The sequence below is a fragment of the Protopterus annectens genome, chromosome 1.part0 (genome assembly GCF_019279795.1).
Source record: "Protopterus annectens isolate FY-2018-M chromosome 1.part0, PAN1.0, whole genome shotgun sequence".
Classification (NCBI taxonomy): Eukaryota; Metazoa; Chordata; order Ceratodontiformes; family Protopteridae; genus Protopterus; species Protopterus annectens.
In genome coordinates, this window is record NC_056725.1 from 1,688,647,833 (window position 1) to 1,688,671,469 (window position 23,637).

The window sequence follows — 23,637 nt, forward strand, 5'->3', positions numbered from 1 at the left end:
TGGGGCTAAGTATCTTACAACTATTGATCTTACCAAGGGTTACTGGCAGGTGTTTTTGACTCCCAGTGCTAAAGAGAAGTCAGCCTTTGTGACTCCTTTTGGCTTGTATGAGTTCACAAAAATGCCCTTTGGAATGAAAAAGGCCCCAGTGACTTTCCAGAGGCTGGTAGATCATATCCTAGCAGGAGCAGGAGAGTTTGTCCTTGCTTACCTAGATGATATTGCCATCTGCAGCCATTCCTGGCAAGAGCACCTTCAACATATCAGGGAGATGCTTGGCAAACTGCAGAGGGCAGGGTTGACCATTAAGCCCAGCAAATGTCAGGTGGGTATGGCAGAGGTCTCCTATCTGGGACATAGAGTGGGGAGTGGTAAGATCAGGTCAGAACCTGTCAAAATAGAAGCCATTCAGGCATGGCCTGCACCTGTTACTAAAAACCAGGTAAGGGCATTCTTAGGGACAGCAGGGTACTACAGAAAGTTTGTCCCCAGTTATAGTACCATAGCTGCTCCCCTCACAGACCTGACATGGAAGAACAGGCCAGATAAAGTAGTGTGGGCCCCAGCATGTGAGCAGGCATTCCAGAAGATTAAGGAAGCTTTGAGAGGGCCCCCTGTGTTAGCCAGTCCAGATTACAGCAAATAATTTGTTGTGCAGGTGGATGCCTCAAACCATCGGGTGGGGGTTGTACTTAGCCAGATTTCTTCAGAGGGAGAAGAGCACCCAGTAGTGTATTTCAGCTGTAGGCTCCAACCCAGGGAGGAATGCTATGCAGCTGTAGAAAAGGAATGTCTAGCCATAGTGTGGGCACTGCAGAACTTCAGCCTTATCTGTAAGGAAGAAAATTCACTGTAGTGACAGATCACAGCCCCCTAACATGGTTACACAGAGCCAGCCAGCATAATGCCAAGTTGCTAAGATGAAGCCTAGGGTTGCAAGCATATGATGTATTAGTGCAGCACTGCATTGGGTTTAGCAATGCCAACACAGATGGGCTATCAAGGCAGGGAATGGGGTAAGGTATACTCAGATAGACCTAACCGTCTCAAGCATCGTTTCTCAAGGGTCACTTGAAAAAAACTAGCTTGAGTTCTCCAGGGGGGGAGATGTGTGAAGATAGGTGAAGGCTGCCAGAATAGCCAGATAGAATTCTGTAGAGAAGTCTGTAATTTGTAAATATTAATGTAAGCCACAGTCTTCTTCTCTTAAATGTGAAAAGACTACATTGAATATTGAACTGCAAACATGTAACCATAGTGCACTCTGCTGTAAGAAAGCTAAGTCATGACAGGACTGTCTTTGATGTAAAAATTCGGAGTTGATATGTCTAGAGGCATCCTGCCTATTGTTTTAAGACCAGTGTTAATGGCTAGAACTTGCATTTATAAATGTCCTTTATTGCTCTGGTTTCCATCCAGGTGTATAGAATGTAAATGTAGTTTCTGTTAGCCTGGGAACACCAGAGAATTGTGAAAAATGATGTCATGTGAAGCAGCTCTGTGTTATCAATTTAAAGAGAGAGAATCAGAGAGCTCAGAGCATTTTGTCTTAAGAACATCCAACTCAGCACTTCCTGTAGCTATATGTAAGTAGGATCTTAGTCTTTAGTGTTTTCTCTTAGAAATAGCTAAGAAATAGGAAGATTAGACTAAGTATTTTTCTGTGTTGATGTCAGAACTTTTCTACGGTATTATTTTAAGTATTTCTCTGAACTCTTGACTAGTACTGTGTAGTAAGAAGTATTGTCTTGTGTTTTTATTATTTATTATTAAATATTTTAAACCTTTCATCTGTGGCTGTTGTATGTAGAGTTAATTTAAGCTCTAGAGTACATTGCATGTATATAGTGATACTGTAACAAGTCACTCTAATAAGTCTTGACTGTTCAGTCACACTTACTATTTGGATAATAATATTGCACAGTAATAATTGGACACCCTTTCAGAAGGGCCTTTGAGTAGCTGATATTAGTGGGTGGTGGTAGCTGGTACTACCTTTTAGACTGGGCAGAAAAGGGGCACAGTTGGAGAACCTGTGCCAGCCTTCCCCAGGAATGTCTCTGTGGTTGTATATAACTCATATCTCAAAGTGTGTGTGTCAGCTACTTGGGCAGGGACACAAAGCACTGGTTGGACAGAGAGGCTGCTGGAGGATTTAGCTTGCCCACTAGGCTGAGATCTGGACCCTATAGCTGTGACAGTGGGGAGTCTTCCTGGGGACCTGGAGAGAAAGGGAGAAACCAGCCCCAGACTGACTATGATCTCTGTATGCTCTTAAGGGAAATTGTACATTACTGTGTGTGTGTTTATTATCCTTTCCCTATATGGAAGCCCTTCACTGGTGTTAGTGGTGAGGATTGAGGCTCCTTGATTGCTGGGCCAGTGCACAAGCATCACATTATACTTAACTGAAGATGAGTTTATCAACATCTTGTTTAATTTAAGCAAGGTTTCAAAGGCCTTGGGTGAAGTATGTGGAAAATCCCCCACATCTCCCATGTCATGAGGCTTTTGCCCCTGCACTCATTTACTTAATATAACCTGCTTCAGTGTTGCCCAAGTTTAGGCCAGCTAAATAGCTTTTGATGAAATGATCTATTAGTTAAGTAGGAATCATTTAAGTGTACATTTGCTACAGTAAGACAACAACTGACAAGCCTACCTGCTTGCAAAATTGTCAAGTATTAAGCATGTCTTATAATTTTTGTCCTAGGAGGGAGAAGATGAAAGCTTTTTATCCAAAATGCCAAACATAAGAGTTACAGCTAATTAGAAACTTAATCCATATGGATATGATTCCATCTATTCAATCAAGCCCCATTGAATACCTCAGCTCTTGTGTCTTTCTTTTCTTTTACAGAAGTCTAGTAGTTGATAAATCTTAGCTGTTGAAGACAGCATATGCATCATAGCTTTATCCTTGGCCAGAAAGTTCCCAGTAAATAAGACGAACCTACTTTTAGACTTCAGGTCAGACTTTTTACATTGTCTAGGATATTTTGTGAATAACATAACTTTCAATATATGTTAGCAACAGGCTAATGCTAAATATGTTCAAAATTACCAGTGTACATATTGGCACAGACACAGGCAATAATAAAATAAATCATGCATATTCATCCAACCACCCACAACCCTTTTTCACATTTTTGCACATGGGGTCAATGTGTCACTTCAACAATGACAATCATCCAGAGCCAAGGTTTACACCATTGGATGGCTAGCCCTACCACGGTAGTTCTTCCACACAAAACACTCACATGCACACTCAAACCTATGGTCGCTTTAGAGTGTCCAGTCTACTGATTGCATGTCTTTTGATTATGGGAGGAAAGTGAAGCACCCGGAAGGAACCCATGCAAACACTGTATTACAATTGCAATTGCAGATACCAGCAATCACAGAAAAACATCGATAGCACCCTAAAACCATACCATTAAAGAAGTTAAGCCCCTAAACACCCACTTACCACCTTCCCCATTTTGCAAAACTGAATTAATTAAAAAACATACAGCAGTCAAAGAAATGGGGACTTACCATTGTATCCCAGCTCCAATTTCATTCATCTAAAATGCAACTCAACATGCTAGCAAGAATCTGTTATTTTTTATCACTTCTACCTTGATGACCAGCTTGTAGTTGAAAATAATTCTTGTTCAACCCACCCACATAGTATACAAATTTAAGTAACTAAATACACATTATTAACCAAGACATGACATTTTTTTTAAAGTGGCATAGGCAGATATACAGTAAGAGAAAAAAAAAGAAAGCAAATAATAACACTGTCTTTGTTTCTTCTCATGAAATATACATATATGTTTTCTTTTTTAAAAATAGTTTAAGCAACCAACCTTCCATCTTGAGATCCACTGACTGATGTATGTGTATCCCAGAAGTAGAGTTTCTACCCAGCCTAGAATTCTTTTTGAATTAGCAAACATTGCATACATCTGGGTAGACAAACATTTTGATCCTTTTCACCACTTTCTAACAATTCGTTAGTCAAAGCATTATCCCCTATTGGTGAGCATATTCTAGATAGCTGGCAAAACTTGCTAAGATGAAGACTTTTCATTCAGATGTGTCATTCCTCTTGCTGATATCACATATTCATAGGTTACAACTAGGATATTGATCCAGGGGAACATTTGCATCGTAGCCCCAAAATCCCAAATTGATAATTCCTACAGACATAAATAATTAATACCCAGTTAAAGCTCACAGACCTAGGATGTATTTGACACCTAATGTCAGCCCCTTTCATTAAGGGCTTAAGTATCCAAACCAAGGTTGTGTTTATTACTGCCCATCCACTCATCCTGGTTACACTTTAAGAGGGTCAGGAAGTTACGTTGTTTTACATACAAAGGAAGTCTGTTCCATAAATGAGATATTCTCTGGGAAAGAAAGGGATCTCACCAGCAGGTGCTTTTTATATTTCAGTGGAAATTTATATATCTTGAGTGGGTGTTTAAGGTGTTATTTGCTTTGTGAAAATGCAGAGGGTTACATAGGACTGGATCTTTTGAGACTCTTTAGGCCAAACAGAGATCTCATCTCAAGATAATGTAAGAAACAGAAAAGAGACAGCTTTTTGAAATGATCAGTGAAGCTAAAGGAAGACGTGGCCTTGATTGTCTTGGTAAGGAAACTCTACAGTGTCACAAGCAGAGTCATACACTTAGACAAGTACATACCAAAGGTGGTATTGTACTCTATTATGGGTCTGATGAGGGAGGAGTAGGGACGGACAATAACTTTCTTGGCCCTCGAAGCTATGGTCACATAAAAGGTTTTCTGAATGACATTGGATACATAGTTCATAGGCTCATAGGTAGGTTCATAGGTAGGTACTAGGCTATCAGTCCAAGGGCCTAAGTAAGCCTAGCCAACAAGGTTTACTGGCTTACGTCACCCAAGAAAGTTAACTTCCTGTGCCCCTGTCGACCAGAGCCACAGAAGTCATTCCCGGGGTGTATTTCCTATTTCCCACCCACTCATCAAGATTTTTCTTGGAGTGCTAATGAGGAACTTTGCTTGACATAGATGGGTAGCTTGTTCCAGAGTATAGGAAGTCTCTGGGACACAAATCTATCTCACCAGCATGTCCTGTTTATTGTGGTGACAAGGTTTAGGTCCCCAGAGAGTGTAGCACAGAGGGACTGGGATTTCTTTAGGTGTAGCATGTCCAGTAGCTCTGGGTTTAACATAGCTTTATATGTTAGGCAGAGATCTCCTCAGAGTAAGCAATATGCTACAGAGTAAAGCTGGAGTTTTTTGAGACGGTCAGTGTAGGGCATCTGTTTGAGGCCAGTAATCTTCTTTGTAAGGTACTTATGTGGCCTTTCCAGCTGCTGCAGATGTCTTGTGAGGTACATTCCAAAAGGGGCGTTGTACTCCATAATGGGTCTCATGAGTGCCGAGTAGAGGGGAACAATTACCTCTTTTTTTTCCTGGATGAGAACCCTTTTGTGATGAGGTGTGCCACATAGAAGGATTTCCTGACTACTGTGGAGATGTGATTTTCAAAGGAGAGACTAGTGTCTACCTGGGTCCCAAGGTCTCTTATCACACATTCGGCATTATGTAGACTGCTGTTTATGTGGTAGTTCATGGGTACAGAGTTTTTACCAAAGGGGATGACAATGCACTTTTTGGCATTGAGCTTGAGGCTATACCTCTGACACCAGGCATCTGTCTCAGTGAGGTGCTTCTTTAGGATGTCCACATCATTTGGAGACTCGACTATGACTCCTAGTTTGAAGTAATCTTCAAACTTTATTAGCCAGAGGCCTTCTCTGTTAACCTGTACTTCAGAGAAGTAGATACCAAACAGGAGCGGTCCCAGGACTGAACCCCATGGTACTCCACTTGTCACTGGTTTGAAGTCAGATTTGGAGTCTGCAACCTTTACAGTGTGGGTTCTGTCAGTAAGCCAGTTGGCAACCCATCTTGTGACATAGGGATTTATACCTATTTTAGTGAGTTTAGCTGTAATTCCAGAATGGGGGATGGTGTCAAAAGCTTTGGCGAGATCAAGATAGGCTGTGTGAACCATCTTACCTTCGTCTGCGGCTTTGATGACTGCCTCAAAAAAGTTGATCGGGTTCAGAAGACATGATCTGCCTTTCACAAACCTGAACTGGGTGGGTTCCAGAGTTTGGAGATTGCCAGTTACTTTGTTTATGAGTTCCATGATAATACATTCCATGGCCTTGCAGACCAGGCTTGTTAGGCTAATAGGGCGATAGTTGCCAGGATCAGTGGTGGCTCCCCCTTTGTGGAGTGGGATAACTGTTGCTGTGTGCCATTCAGTGGGCACAAAGCCTGACATGAGACTAAGATTGAACATGGTGCTTAGGTGGGGAGTCAGTTTGTTCTGAAGTTCATGTAAAACGCAGCCTGGGATGTTGTCTGGTCCCATAGATGCTGTGTTTTTGGTTTTAAAGAGTGCAGCATTTACCTGCATGGATGTGATTACAGGGACTCTGCATTCTTCCTGTATAGATATGGGCCCTTTAGGGGGTGAGAGGGGGGGTAAAGTTAGCACTGAACCTATCTGCCAGGATGTTGGCAATATCAGTTGGTTTTGTAATTTTCATGCCGTTGTGCTTTAACTCAGAGCAGATCTGGGTGTTGCCATTGAGATTCTTGACATAGCTATAGAATGCTTTGTGGTTGCCCTTAGAATCAGTGGCAATTTTGTTTTCATAGCTAGCTTTGAAGGATCTTATAAGGGATCTCAACTTCTTACTGAGGCTGACCAGGGAGCTCCTCCACTCATGGGATTTTACTCTTTTTTGCAACAGTTTCTTCCTTCTGTTGTAGAGTTTGTTTATGGCAGGGGACCACCAGATTGGCTTCCTTTTTTTGGAGGATAGCGCCTTGGTTCTGTTTGGGATAGCACGATCCATGCACTCGTGTAAGTGCTTATAGAGTACATTTGCGTAGGATTCAGCAGTCGTAACTGTATTGTCCATCTGCATGGGTGTCATGAAGTTCGCCACTTCTGTCTTAAGAAGCATGAAGTTGGCTTTGGAGAAGTTTTTTACAGTGGTTTCCTTAATGGTGGCTGGGGGCGGGATGTGGATATCTAGGGTGAATAGCTTATGGTTGGATCTGACCAACGAAGAGTTGACTTCAGGTGTGGGACACCGGTCACTCATGTTGGTAATGATTAGGTCTAGGATATTGTTGCCCCTGGTGGGGGTGTGGATAAGTTGATCCAGGGCATTAGAATTTATGAATTTCAGAAAGCGTTGAGCGAAGGAGTTGGTACATGAGTAGTTTTCCCAGTTAATGGTGGGGTAGTTGAAAGCACCCATTATTAGGGTGTTTGGTTGAACCCTAATATTTTCCAGTGTATCAAGAAAAGAGGACTGGGAATCCTGGGGCATGGTGGGGGATCTTTAGCAAGCTACAATTTGAATTGTAGTTTTGTCCAGAGTTAGTTGCACTTGGATAACCTTGGATGCATTATGCTGTGCAACTAGCCTGGAGGTGTGGATATCCTTAATGAATAGGTACACACCTCCACCTTTGGTGTTCAGGTCCAGGTTAGATGGCTGATAAGTGTGGTATGAATTATAGCCTGGTAATGCAGGTGTGCTCTCTAGAGCCTTGAACCAGGTCTCGGTCACTGCACAGATATCGATGTTCTCCATTTTAAGGAGTGCCTCGAGTGAGTGCATTTTGAGATTTAGACTTCTAGCATTGAGTAGCATTACCCTGTTTTTGCTTGCCTGTTCCTGTTACAGTGGTGAATTTGTCATTTGTACCTTGCCTAAAAAAGGCACAATAGGGGCGGCAAGACCCTTAGCCAGTATCATGAATCCCTGGGGTGACAGGTGCAGGACATCTCTGGCAAAGCATCGTGGTCTGTCAACCATGGCGTCCCAGACAGACAGATACTGGATCCCCTTAGAATGAATGGATAGGTCGTTATCAATGAAAGTGTCCAGGTCCCTGATGATGGAGTCAACTTTCAAAGGGTGTTGCCTATGTGCTAGATGAATGGGTGCCCTTGCTTGCCAAAGGACACAATACTGCATTTCTTGGCTTTTAGCTTAAGGCAGTAGTCTAGATATCATTTCTTGATGTGTGTTAGAACTTCCTGGAGAATCTGGAAGTCAAATGATGAGTTAATGACTGCTCCAATTTGCAGTCATCCACAAATTTAGTCAGCCGCAGGCTATTAGTATCAGCTTTAACATCAGAGAAATAAATGTCAAAATATTGTGGTCCTAGGATCAAGCTTCTTGGGATGTTACTGTTAACTACTCTTTTCAATAAGAGTGTGCCACCAACACTAAAATATTTGATTCTGTCAGTAAGCCAGTTTGATATCCCACAGGTAACACAGGGATATATATTTTGTTTGATTAGCTTATCAGTAATGCCAGAATGTGGAATGCTATTAAAGGCATTTGCCAACACCATCTAGGCAGTGTAAACTGATGAGTTTGCATGTAATACCTCAGTGACCTGTTCAAGGAGTCAAGATAAGGAGGCAAGAACTGCCTTTAACAAACCCAAACTGGCTTGGGTCCACTGTTTGCAGGCAGCCTACGTTCTTGTTAATTAGTTGCATAATGATGTGTTCCATTGCTTTACAGATAGGCTGGTGAGCATTATAGGTTTATAGTTCCCAAGGTCAGTAGTAGATCCCCCCTTATAAAATAGGATGACTACAGTTTTTCTGCATACCTCTGGTATGAATCCATTGGAGAAGATGAGATTAAATTGGTTTAATAATGAGTCTTCAAGTGTCTGATGTATACAAAAGGGCAACCTGAGACATTATCCAGACACATGAGGCTAGTATTGTTGGCCTTGGAGAGAGCATAGATGATATGCTTAGAAATGATCAGGAAGCATGACATGGTCATGTTAATTTGCTGTAGAAAGTTCAAGGTGAATGGAAGAGTAAAGTTTGAGCCACATTTGGCAGGCAAAGTGTTGGCTGTGTCCCTATGTGATGAGCAGGTGTTGTGTATTAGCTCCATGCAGTGCTGGGCATTAGTTCTAATGTTTCTGACTCAGCTGAAGAAGGCTTTGTGGTTGTCCTTAGCAAGAATGGCAGTTTTCAGTTCATACTTACTTTTGGTGGATTTGATTTTGCTTCTTAGTTCTTTTGTGATCTTTCTGAGTTCTCCTGTAGATAACTGGATAGTAACACGGTTTCTTCCTATTTTTGTATAGTTTGTTTCTGATAAAGTTCCCCCATTGGGCTTTATTCCTGAACTTGGTATTATATGTTTATATGTGGACTGAAGCCTCAATTTATGCTTTGAGGTGGATATAAAAAATGATATGCACCTGGAGCATCATGTGTGATTGGGTCATCGAGATGAGGAAGGATCTGAAATTTCATCAGGTCATCAGTTAACTGGGATAAGTTTGCTTTAAAGTGGTCTCTAAAGACAGAAAGATTTTGTGGCAGATCCATTTTTACCCTAATAGTGAATGTTACTTAAAAATGGTCTGATTTGACCTGTGATGTAGTAACTGAAAATGTTAAGCATATGGGACTATATTATTGAGAACTAGATCCAATATTTTAGTACTTCTAGTTGGGACTAAAACTAGTTGGTCCAAGGAGCTGGCATTAATGAAGTCCAGAAATCCTTATGCATACATATTGGTGGGATAGGTTTCACAGTTACTGAACTGATAGTTGAAGTCACCTAGGAGCATAGTGTTGGGTTTGATACAGAGAGATTCCATTTTATTTGTGCATGCATCTTGGGGCGCAGGTGATATGGACATCGTTTGGTAGTTTGCCATGATATGATATGGAGCTTTATGTACTATAAGAAAGATATGGAGAAGTTCAAGGTTGTTGCCCTGCCTTTAGAATCAGGAGGTGAATTGACTTCTTAGCAAGGTAGATTTCCACCACCCCCACCAGAGCTCCATTGTTTGTGGCACTGGGTCTGAAAGTGTAGTAGACATTGAAACCCTGAACTTTGGTTGGTATCACTATTCTGAAACTATTTTTCAGTATCTCTATAAATATCTAAATTTTCAAGAGTATGGAATGTCTCTAAGGAATGCGACTTCCTGTTAAGGCTTCTAGAATTGAGCAGCAGTACCTTTATGCGGTCTTGATTTTGTCTGGTTATGTAGGTAATTTGAGGAGTGAGACACATCTTGCCAACTTCTGTGGTCCCACTCATACCCTTATCTAAAGCCTTATAACCTATACCTTTCTGCAAAGGTACATAGATTCATAGAATAATAGGGTCATAGATTAGTACTAGGCTAACTGCCCTTGTGAGACATTTTAAGCCTAGCCAATTACTCTATGTGAGTATCAAACCCCACACCTTATGTCTTTTTTTAGGTAAGCACCCTGACCATTATGCAAACTTCCCACCCACATTAAATAAATTGAATCTTTGTTTGTTTTTTATATGCTGTAGCATGAGAGGTCTTGTAGGATTCAGATACATTGACTTCTGTGCTTTACATACTTGTTTGTTTGTGTCTTTCGGTTTTTCCCGGTTAGGGGTTGCCACAGCGGAACTCCAGTCCGCTAATGATTGGTAGTTGATTTTTACTTGCCGAGTTACCAGCCCTGATCCACAACCTTCAACGAAGGTACGCCCATTCATGCATGTCTCCACACAGAAGATGCTCTATCTGTGAATCGAACCGGACAGTGTCTTACTGTGAGGCAACAACACAACCTGGTAAACTCTTATTATTACTGTTAGCAGTCAATCTATTTTCCTGTGATAGATAAATAAAGAATAATCTCCTTCCCCCTTATCCTTCAGCAGAATATGAAACTTGTATTTTGAAGTTAAGCCCTGTTTTCCTTGTAACTTTATGACATTTTCTTTATACCTTCCTTATCAACAAATTTTATATTCTTAAAGCATTGAGTCTCCTAAAATAGACTGTCCTATTTCAAGTATAGAAGCTAGACAATAAGGTATATACTCTTTGGTTTCATAATTATGTGACCTGACTACCATATAAGCATCATTTATAAGTAACAAGCATGAGATAGGAATCATGAAGTATCGCACTTTGCAAAGCAGATAACTGCTATGAGCTGTAACGTATGCAGCATCATCTAATTGCATTAAAACTAAATCTCCTCCTTGGTTATGCAGGACAGTCAGCCAGTTGATGGAGGACCAAGTGTGCTTGAAACAGAATCCGGTGTGAGTGATCAGTACAGTGGGGGAATCTCCTTTCCTTAAGGTCCAGCCACCTTGGAGTTGTGGTGGGGCAGGTCTATATTATAAGGTCGAAAGCTTAAAAGAGTGAACGCTCTTTTATCGAGCTTTAAACATCAAAACCACAAAATAGCGAAGACATGGAACAGCAATTTTTTTTCCTAGGGAAAAAAATCGCTGTTCTGCAAAAAAAAAAAAATGCAAACACAAAATAAATAAGGAGCTTTGCCCCGCACATCTCCCAACTCCGAGATCGCACAACAGTGAAGGAAATGACAAAGTCCCGAAAACGGCTCAGTAATTTTTTTTCCTGGAAGTAAAATTGCTGTTCCGTGTCTTCGCTATGTAGTGGTTTTGATGTTTAAAGCTCGATAAAAGAGCTTTCAGTCTTTTAAACGTTCGAGCTTGTAATATAGACCCAGTGGGGCTGGGGCATAGTCACCTGCTTGAGGATGTGGTGGGTTGTCCTCCCAAAAATGATATTAAAAAACTGTTGAATACTGTTATAAGTACTTTCATTCAGAATGGCACCTGATGGCTCCAGTTTAGCCCTGCTGTTGTATACCCCTTATGGAGCAGTGCATTGTAGCCATGGAGGCATTGCATCATGTATTCTTTGTGAAACTGCATTGAAAGATTGCTAGGATGTACAGGGCATAAACTCACAAGATGGTTGTGTTTCATACCCATAGCTAATTATGCAGCCAACTTTAATGCTGCCTGGTTGGCATTATGTATGTACATGGCAAGAAAAGCTGAGTAAATATATCTAAATACTTTATTTTTAGACACAAAGTTGCATTTAAAGTAATGTGAGGGAGTGGTGGCCAAAGAGCAAAAGCTCTTGGTGGAGTATTGGGTCACCCATATTACAAGCGTCTAGGAGCATGCTACTATGGTCCGAGTGAGAAACAGTATGTCTTAATACTAGGTATGCAACATGCCCCAGCATATCGTAGTCCTTACTGACATGCCCCAGCACATCATAGTCTTTACTGACATGCCCCAGCACATCATAGTCCTTTACTGACATGCCCCAGCACATATAGTCCTTACTGACATGTCCCAACACATCATAGTCCTTACTGACATGCTGCAGCATGTCTAGTCCTTACTGACATGCCGCAGCACATCATAGTCCTTACTGCCATGCTGCAGCACATGTAGTCCTTACTAACATTCCCCAGCACATCATAGTCCTTACTGACATTCCCCAGCACATATAGTCCTTACAAACATGCCCCAGCACATCATAGTCCTTACTGACATGCCCTAGCACAAATAGTCCTTACTGACATTCTCCAGCACATCATAGTCCTTACTGACATGCCCCAGCACATATAGTCCTTACAAACATGCCCCAGCACATCATAGTCCTTACTGACATGCCCTAGCACATATAGTCCTTACTGACATGCCCCAGCACATCATAGTCTTTACTGACATGCCCCAGCACATCATAGTCCTTACTGACATGCCCCAGCACATCATAGCCCTTATTCTACTGAATCATAGGCAGCAGCAGGTGTAAAGTGTAACATGATGCTTATTAGCATTTTAATATTTTATAGCAGCTAGGAAGGTGCAGCTCTATTTGGTTTTCTTTTGTTTTGAGAAATCCCTTTGCTCTGCCTTGTTTGCATTCATTTTATGAATTATAAATTGCTATAATGCCCAGAAGAAACAAAGGGAGATGTTCCCATTCCTCAACATATTTCTGGATCTTGGCCATGGACTCTGACTTGTTTAGAAGAACTGAGCTCAAGAAGATGTACTTTTTTATTTTAAAATTGTTTTGCCTCTATAAAGCATACCATCATCTGCAACTGGGACTTCAGATGCCTGGAGTCATTCCTGACACCCATCTCCACAGACCTGAACCTTCTCTTTGTTTGAAAAGACTTTTTATTTATATGTCATACCCATTTCCCCACTTCAATTCCCAAATTGCAATGGTGTAACACTATTATGGCCAAGAATGTCTGTCAGTGAATGCATCTAATATTTTGTAAACATAGGCTGCATACCTTGGAATCGCCATCAGGGTGCTATCTCTGCTTATGATCCCTTCATTGTCCTAGGGATATGGAAGCCAGTAAAATACTGCTGCCTTCCCTCACCTGTCCCTCCCCTCTCAAGTCATTTCCTCAAGTACTAGGCTCACTAGTCAAACCCATATTGCTGACCATATCTTATCTTTGAGTAGATAACTGCATTCTGCATCAGCCTTTTGCTGCTATACCTTCATAACTGTTTCTACGGGAGCAGTAATCAGAACTATATTACTCTATTGACTGATTCATTCATAACTCTCAGCTGTCCAGATTTTTGCCTCATATTTTTGGTCTGTTCCTCATAAAAATTATGGTCTTCTGGCAAATCGAGGACTGAAGCCAATAAATAATAACAGACATTTGAGTTTCAGACTTCACATCCTTCAGAAAATGCATGTTAAAGCAAACTGGTTATTCTGTGAACTTTCTACATGTATAAGAGCAATATTTAAAATCTGACCCCTATTTTTGGGCCTTTGCCCATCCATTTTTTGGCTCTATCCAGATTTCTTGTGCTGAGAGGTTGACAGTTATGGATGCATTGATTCCCAGCAGACAGATGACATTGGTACTCTGCAGGTATAAGGTGAATTCTAGTGTTTATTTGCAGTACTTATTTTGCGACATTGTTTCATTTTTCTAAATAAAAAATAATACATAGACTAACAGTGAGGGAAAGGAGTACAATTGTATCAACATAACTCTTTCTCAACAGTGCTGTACTAAAGGTGGTTGCTACCTGTCCCTCCTACTTTGGGATAATCACTGCTACAGCATGGCTCACTCCTAAGCAACATTTCTGGCTAAATCTTGTTAGTTTTCTGGGTCGTCCTGCTTGATTAACCCTTCCATGCCAGGATGCCAGGCAGACTTCTTCTTTCAGTCATAAGTTCTTAGGAGAAATGCGATCTTAGGAGCTACCATTGTTGCACACAGAGGTTGGCTTGGCTGTTACAGCCTTTCCTTTACACAACAACATCAGTTAACCGAGGCTATGTTCCTACACTGAGGCATGGTTTCCTGAAGTGTCCCCTGCCTGGACTCAAGGACAGTCAATTTCAAGCCTGTCTGCATGCTTAGCGCAACTGCAACTTTAAGCCCGGCCTTCACTGTGACTCCAGCAGACAGATCACCTCCATTCTTGCATCAGCCCTGGTCCTCACACTGAAGAAGAATAACTATTCAAAGCCTCATCACTTCTTTCTTCCCTTCCTGTCAACTCCAGTAGGTCCCCAAGCTGCTAATCAAACTCGTCATTTAGGTCAAAGTCAGAACTTTATAATGTTTTGTCAACCAAGCTGGGACTTGATGGTGTTAATATTAATATGCCTCTGGTTGCCTATTTTGCTAGATGTACTGCCTAATAATATAGCATTTCTTTCAATTATTTTAGGGTAATGCAAAAAGTGTAAGCCAGTCAGACACTGAGAGAAGAAATACCTATCTGCGCACATCCAGCACATATGAAAGGGTAAGAAAATTTCTGATGCTTTGTTTACTGCATAACTTTTTGCAGATTGATTTAAATATTCAATCAGTGTACAGAAACAGGAAACAGGTAAAGGGATACTAATTTCTTTGTAGTTCATTCCACTTCTAGAACAGAGGTACTACTGCTTAATGTAAGAATAGCAGAGCTAATAGGTGAGATAACTGCTACTGTGTTAAAGATAAACAGTTTTTATAGCACCAATGAGTGCATGTTTGTATTTCTTTCTTACAAAATCTCCTTTTGGGCCTTTTTAACCCTCTTCCATTACTTTTTGTCTTATCCTCACTTTATAATTCCCCCAAGTTAGTGTTCCTGATTAACCTCTGACCTGGGTCTAGCAGTTCAACACATATGTGTTTGGGTCACTGTGATCTATTGGAAGGTAGGAAGAAAATATTCCTTCCCAAACTATGCAATGCATTGTTATCCTTGAAAACTACAGAAATGCATGTTTTCCCTGAGATGTCATGGTATGGGGCCGTGTGACTGCTGTTGCCACTAGTGGTCTCAGTTCAGTTAGTGGCCCCAGTGCTGAAGGGCCAACCAGTAGGAAAGCATATAGCTAGAAACAGGCTTGTTTCTCCTTATAGGAGAGGGAGGATAGGGTTGTTCACTTTTGGAATGACCACTAAAGGACCAATGTGCTGAATGTAATGCAACAGGCCAAATCACACCATCTGAAGCATGCAGAAGCTTGTATTACCACAGCTTTTTGTGTCCGAGTATGTCTATGTGTGATGAGAATGGAAAAAAAGTAGACCCTGCTGTGTGATGGCTTTTAGCCCTTCTGCCTCTCAACATTAGAGTTTGAAGAGTGAATGGGATAGGGACATTTGCAGAAGATTGTATCTACCTGACAGGTTAGCATAGTGCGATAGGACTATAAACTGATAACAAGCTTCATCTTATGATACTGGGTTTGGTTGGTTGTTTCATGCTCCATTTGCAAAACTGTAGAATTCTGAGTCATTTACCCACACAGTGCTTCCAGATTATTTTTAAAGGGGCACTTTAGCTAATGAACCTACCTAATAAACAGTTTAGCAAAATGAAATTTAGATGTATGATGTTAGCAAGGCTGAGACAATAAATCATGCATAAATACATGCATAAATACATACACAGACAACAGGTTCCATCTGATGCCCCATAGGGGCGTAGGTGTGCATTGATCTCAGCACTTGAATTGAGGTGCTCGCTGCACTCTTCTTCACCATTTCTGGATCACATGTTGTTAGTTTTGGTCATTAGAAGATATCCAGGCCATGAGGTCTAAACCCCTTTTTTCTAAGTGCTTTTTACTTCTTATCCTGCCAACCATCAAGCTTTGGTTAACTTTTCATCCATTTGTTCCTTTGCAGACTACCATACTCATCTGCACCCACATCATCCACTGGAATCCTCCTTTGATTTTTAGGATTAACCACATACTAACTCACTGTTGTATAGATGGATTTCAGAGGCAAAAGCATCCTTGCTGATGGCTACATACAGGCAGCCATGAAGGGGTGGTGTAGCCCTGCATCCTGTCATTCTGTTTCACAAGGGCTGCCCTCATCCTGATGGATTGATGACTCACTTCAGCTCCCAGTTCAGGGCTGTCCATGCTTAAGGATGGACACTAATTTTCCCTAGGCTGGGGAACTACAACACAGCCCTGGAACCAGGTGGTCACTTTGAATTGCAAGGGACTTTCTATTAATCCTAACTCCATCCCCTGGAGGTCAGATACCTCTTTCCAAAGTGCTGCAGACAGCACACTAAGTCCTCCTGTAAGTATCAGCACTGGAGTTGACTGGACCTCCTTTTTATGACCAGGATGGGCAAGCCGGGAGTGATCTCTCACTCCTACCATCCCTTGTTGGCTCCTCCATCACCCAGACTAGAAAGTGATCTTATGTTGCCAGGGTTATAATTAAGGTAATCCCTGTATGCCATAGAGCCAGCCTGAGGCCAGTCTTTCTTGAGTTTGGTCTTTTATTGTTGTAGGACGATACTTTACAACTGGGTTGTGGTCCTATAATTCATATCTACTGATGTTGTCAAGTTACTCCACATACATATATACAGCTGCAGCTACAGAATGCACACTGCTGTATTTGTCAGGTTTGAGAAGCACTGACAGATGACTGATGCAGTGTTATTTGACATTTACAAATTACTACCTGGCAGTATGTATCTGTTCCTGTAAATGACAGTAATGCCATGTGAGGAGCTCAAGATAAAGGCATCAACCCTGTCATCATTTCACTGCATTATAAACTGTCCCTGACAGTGAAACTGTAGTAGTAACACTTATTCTCTCTCTCATTCAGAAATGTTTTCTCTGTTAGTATAGTAGGCTTATTGTCCTTCATTTATCCTATTTGTGAAATGATCATAGAATCACTCTCCCAAGACGTATAGAATGTGTCATTCTCACCCCTTTGTTTGTGTCTTTAAGCTATAATATGATGCTTCCTTAGAGACAAGAGACCTGTATTCTAACCTCACTATCTCATCTCGTTACTCTTCCTTCTCATGTTCCACTGAGATGGAATAAGTAATAAGTCAGAGCATCTATTACATGTGAAATTGGTGGCTGTCAAAGCCACTATTACATGTGAAATTGGTGGCTGTCAAAGCCACTATTACATGTGAAATTTGTGGCTGGATCTATTAGACCAGCACAGAGGATATCCAGCTATCCCTGTTCTAATCTGCTTGTTTTGGTGCGATCACATTAATAGCAAGCTGTCTGGAACAGACCAACCTTCACTGTCCTTAGCAATAGTTTCCAAGCTCATTCTATTGGATCCACAGGCATTCCCAGGCAAGCTGAGAGATATCATCTCACCAACATGTCCTGAGTTTGCCCTGAGCTTCCTCCTTGTGGACCTTGCCTAATACACATTCCATGGGAAACATCTAGAGGGCATCATCAGTTGGTGGCCGTATCACGTCTGACTCAGAGGAGTGGCAGCTTTACTCATGCTGGACTACCAAGCTCATCAGTGTATAATGGAAATTGTGCTCAACAATCCTGCAAAAAATTTATTTCTGCCAGGTGGATTGTCTCATCCTTTTAGTCCCTGTCCAAAGAATGAGGATGGAACAGGAGGAGGAAGATGAGGATGATGATATATATACTGACTTATAAATTATGACTCATGTTTCACTTCTTCACCACAATTTAGTGTGATTTTTGCCAAACAGCTACCACTGCACCCCCATCGATTTGTTAATATCTCATTCCCATATATCTTTACTTATGTGTAAGACTCCAAGATAGTTACACTCTTATACTCTCCATCATATTTGGCACAGAGGGTTAAGACTGATCTGTTGTTCCTGTGGTACAAGGATTGATTCTCTCAGCCCTCATTTGCCTGCTGTATGACCTTGAGCAAGTCACTTAAGCAGACATTGCTCTTGAGTCACCCCTGATAAAAGGACTGTGTGTCGAGTGAGCCTACATGGTTAACCAATGGGTATTTGGGTGGCACAGTGGTGCAGCGGTTAACATTGTCGCCTCATAGCAAGAGGTTCGATTCTTGGCTGGGGTGCCTTCTGTGCAGAGTTTGTATGTTCTCCCTGCATTTGCGTGGGTTTCCTCCGGTTACTCCAGTTTCCTCCCGCAATCCAAAGGCATGCTCTGGAGCATTTCTCCCTGGGCCTCAGCTGAAAATAGGCTCTGTCCTAGTCAGACTTTCCCAGTCAACAAATGTTAAATAAATAAAAATAAAATAAATAAAGAAGTCAAGGCCAATGTCACTGGTCTCTGGCTGACTAAATTTGCAGATGATTGCAAATTAGGAGCTGTCATTGAATCTCACACTCACACAAATGTTCTCCAGGAGGGGCTGATACAGACAAACAACTGGTGTCAGAGTCATGGACTAAAACTAAATGCCAAGAAATGCATAATAGTATCCTTTGGGAAGTCTTCCATCCCTGGTAACTATCATATTGACAACACAACCCTTAGATTTGACCCAGTAGTCAGAGACTTAGGGACACACATAGATAGTAATCTATCCTCTGATCATCACTTGTCTACAATGGTGAGAAAATAATTCTATGTTGCGCAGCTTATAAACAAAGGTATGGCATCTGAGTCCATGGAAGTCATTGTTCCACTGTATTCGGCATTCATCAGACCTATCACTGAGTACAGTGCCCCCTTTGGTATGTACCTAACCAGATATGTCCAACAATTGGAATGTCCACAGAAGCTCCTAACTAAAAGAATACAGGGTGTAAGTAATATATCCTGTGCAGACCATCTCAAGGCCCTATCCCTGTACTCTGTCTCCTGCAGGCTTTTGAGGGGAGATCTTTGCTGGCATACAGAGCATAGTCAGACCACACTCTGATGGGCCTCCTGCATATCCACAAAACAAACAGTACCAGAATTACCAGTTCTAAAGACTTAAATATTTCCTGTGATATAAATAGGACCTGCTGGAGAGATAGGTATGTATCCAGAGACTACCCCATCTATAGAACAGGCTCTCCATCCATGTGAAGCAGAGTTCCTCCCTAATCCAATTCAAGTGCAACTTGAACAATTGGATGGGAAACTGGAAATTCATCCCTGGATTGGCACCTATGTCTCTGATGCAAACAGGTAACCTGTAAATGGTTCATCTCCCAGGCCCATGCTTACATTTATCAAGGTGTATCAGAACTTGTCAGAGATTTGGGATGTATAACTAGGCTTAAAAAGGCCCTTGTGGGCATTAGCCTAGTAAATACCTATGAACCTATAAGAAGATACTGAGAGACCATGGTGAACCTCTCCAGGTCACTGCCAGCAAAGGAGCCTCTATCCACCTTCTACAAAGTGTCCATGGAGGACACCTGCAATCTCTACAGGTCACATTCAGCAGGGTGACCTATGTCCCCCTGCTGTGAGGCAGACCTGGCATCTACTAGTGACCCAGCACCACAGTCAGACATGCAAAATGATGACAAAAGGAGAACACACTAGTACAAGCATATGGCACACATACAATTGTTGTTACATGTTGAGGCACCATACACAGCTCACACACCATGCTACAGGGAGAGTCACTTCCCTCACTTGCCATGTTCAATTCATGCTCCTCAATCACTGTAAAATAAAGTATGTAATGTAAAATATATGTACATTGGTAAACAGGTACAACAGGTAATAAACTAATAGTAAGAAAAAATACTTACAATACGTGCTGGGTACTTTTTCCATAAACTCTACCTCCTACTGCTGAAACAAGTGTGGGTGGCAGCACTGTCCTGACACTTCTCTTCAGAATCAGTGATGCCAGTGGTATTGCTCATCATCCTGGAATGCTGGTGCCACGTATTTACTTTACAAGAACCATTGTTCCTGTCCAGCAGGCATGTGGAAAAGTCCTTGTGAAGGAATACGTAAAAAGTTTTGATCTCCATGGCATACCAAGCAGGATCCCTGTAGTTCATATTGCCCTGAGGAAGCCATGATTTCTACAGATGTTCACCCAAGAAGCAAAGCATTATCCCCTGCACCCAAATGGGCATTTGGACATTACATGAGATGTATCATAGTGCAGCAGTGGGGAGCTACCAAACCTTTGTATCACAGAGCTGTAGGACTATAGATTCACACAGGCTGTGCTTATCAGCATGCTAGCCACATGTTTCTGTAGAGCAATACAAACCATTGCTAGTACTGGCTGGGCTGTGCAACATATTGCATGCGGTTCAGATACAGTGACACTAAACCAATTTATTCATATAAATGACATACTACAAGGATCTTATTGCTGTGTTATGAAGCATAGGCGTCATTTTGTATGAGCACACTTACAAATAAAACTCAGTGGAATACAGAACTATGTGTAATAAGTCTTTGGAAGTTGATATACAAATACTGAAGGCAGACACCCCACCTGATAATGTATCTCAGTAGTATATTCAACACCTGTGGTAACTGTGAGATTAAACACAGTATAATGGCAGGTCATGTCCAGCTATGGTGGGGATGCAAGTCTTGGTTACTGGGCATATATGGAAGGACAGGATACAAGGGACTTGATGGCATCTGTACATAGTAGGCATGGAAAAGTATTGTTAGTCAGATGGGTTAACGAGTGTGCATACCACTTCATGGGGTCAGGCTACAAATGCAAAGAAGGCATGTAGTTAGGCCATGTGCCTAACAGAAAAATTTGGGGTGGGGGGGGGTCTGCACTGATGTGCAGGGGCCTGCTAACCTACTATGTAATGTGGGGAAGAAAGCCAGAGGTCATAGGTGGATGACTTTCACAGGCTACTTATCACACCCATTCATTGACATGTATAACTCACAAGTGTATAGGACTTGTTAGGAACCACAAAGATGGACAACAGCTGAAAAAGTTCACAAACCAGGAGATGGTGGTGTTACCTGAGGCCCTCTGCATGCATGGCAAGCACTTTATAGGCAAAGTTGCCATTCTCAAGCTGTATTAGGACTAGGTGTAGCAGGGAGTAGTGCAGGACATGAATGCTATTGGCAGGTACAGTGAAGTGTAACAGTATGATACTTCATGCAAAAGGCAAGGCACAGGTCATTACCAAGGACACAGACATAACATGACTTGGACCACAAGCGCAGAAACTGCTCACATGTATAGGGGCTCCTGTTTCCGTGTGTGGGGAAGGGGAGCAGATCCTCATACCCAGAGGGGGTGCCCTGGATGTGGAATCTGGCCTAACAGTGACAAGCTAAATATTAGTAAAGAGTACACTAAGTTAGTACAGGCCAGTACACATCTGTATGGTACAGTGTAGTGCATGTCTGAGTGGACCTATTCATCAAGGACCTTCTGCTTATCTTTCATTCCCTTTCAGGTATCTTTGGGATGCAAGGATAACAAGTGTAACAGCACATATTTCAAAGTCTCCATATACTATACAAGTGTAGAGTTTTCTATCACAATGCATGGCACAGTGTGATGGGGATATAGGCATATGTCTGAGTGCTTCCAAAGATATAATGTGTTCATGCTTTTACACATTTTACTGATGGAGTCTCCAGCATAATGAAACAATACATGCCATATGCCTAGCTGGTATCCTATGGCTGCTGCTGCTGATGATGGTGATGATGATGATGATGACAATCTGCACATGGCACAGTCTGATGACACAGTATGACACAGTATCTGTGTCTATAGCTGCACCATGGAAGGGGCTCCCACAGCTTTATTTATTTATTTATTTATTAATCCGGACTGTACAAGCACTACCTGGTCCTGAAGCCACAGAAGACATGAAACTGTGTGCCAATAACAATGATCATAAACTTGAAAATGGGAAAATGACAATAGTTTTAAAATGTTCATATATACATTGCCAACATCATAGGCCACTTTAGAGATATGGGCTAAAATAACAACATCATCAGTACAGGACATTCCACTTCTGAATGTCCCTAATTGTCCACTGAAAGGTCCATATAGCTATACCTGTCCACCCAACCAGACATTCCATGCATCCCCCTTGAAAATACTTGTGGGTTCACTGATTGACTAGCTCTTGTATGGTGTCTATGTCAGCACAGTATCTGTCCACTGTCTGCTGGTCCATTAGTATTTACCATGCTGCCAGTAAGTTTTTCTCTCACAGTGGCCAATAACATATGTTCAGCTGTAGCAACAGCTTCTTCTCGCATATTCATTCAATTCACCAGTATTTCTCAGTGTTCAGAATAGGTTTATAACATGGAGCAGTGCTCTGCTTTGCACGTTTCTGAACTCCTGTTTCATTTGCATACTCTGTGTACCTCATTTGCATGAGATACCTCATACACGTATAATTATGTCATCAGCTGCATGCATTGTATACTACTGTATTTTTCCACTGCACTGCCTTGTTGCCAGAGTTTATGAATCGTCCACACCCGGAGTGCTGAAGATGCCTGTACCAATTTAGGCTGTGAATTGTGCTTCTGTATAGCAAATAAAGGGAGTACTGTATTTTCTTTAAATGAAAGGCAGTATTTGGACACCTGCTGTGATATGTTTAAACAGAAAGAAGGAATATTTGGTTTTAGAAAAAGATCATTTAGAGATGTATCAGGAAGCGTGCAAATAGCTGCTGAATAAGATAACTAGATTACACATCTTAGCAAGCGAAACAGTCAAGAAATGAATAGTTACAAAATTGTAGAAATTGTGTACTTTACAACACCTGATATCTAAAGCAATGTTACAAAGCATCCAATCATCACAGTTTCAGGAATTCAGAGCTTTCTTCAATAGCTGCCTTATAGTCTGCATAAAATACTCAAATCGTTATATGATGCAGTTACCTTCTTTTATCATTGACAGTCAAAATGAGATTTCCAAATTGAAAGAAATTGATTAGCAACATAATTATTTTGAGCTAGAATGTATTGTGATTAATTTATATGGCTGTATGTGATGCACAGATAGCCTTGAAACAATACATTCTGTTATGGTGAATGCCTGAAATCTTACATTTTTGAGTTATTAAAATTTTGCATTGGCTCTTAACTATTTTATTTTCAAAAGACAGCATGTCATACAGCATAAGGGGATCCACCATGGTGGCAAAATGTCAGTCTTTTTATAGTACTGGTAGAAAAGGATTATATTTATGCTTTTTATCCTAAGTTTTTAGTCGTTTTCTTTATATCGGTGATTTACTAATGGTGAAGGTAATGATGCTTATTTAGCATTTATTTTTCAAAGTTGCATGGAACAAGCTCTACGGCTTTAGGAGTATTCACATGACAGTAGATTTCTTGAATCACTTGGTGTTTTGTGTTTTATAGAGCATTCATAGGAAAGAAACAACATCTCAACATTTTTGTCTGGTACAACTGATCATACTTAAAAAACTAGTGTTAATAAGGTTTAATAGGCTGTATTCCAGCAATGGGATATTGAGG

The 23,637-nt window shown here is 41.3% G+C and overlaps 1 protein-coding gene across 2 annotated transcripts in view; it reads left to right on the forward strand.

The window, feature by feature from the left end:
* Positions 1-23,637, forward strand: part of LOC122799515 (TRIO and F-actin binding protein) — a 3,126,988-nt gene that overhangs the window by 1,019,081 nt on the left and 2,084,270 nt on the right. For both annotated transcript variants that reach the window (XM_044068636.1, XM_044068645.1), the window contains exon 11: positions 14,640-14,717. In XM_044068636.1, the coding sequence (XP_043924571.1) occupies positions 14,640-14,717 (78 nt within the window). The remainder of the gene's footprint in view (positions 1-14,639; positions 14,718-23,637) is intronic.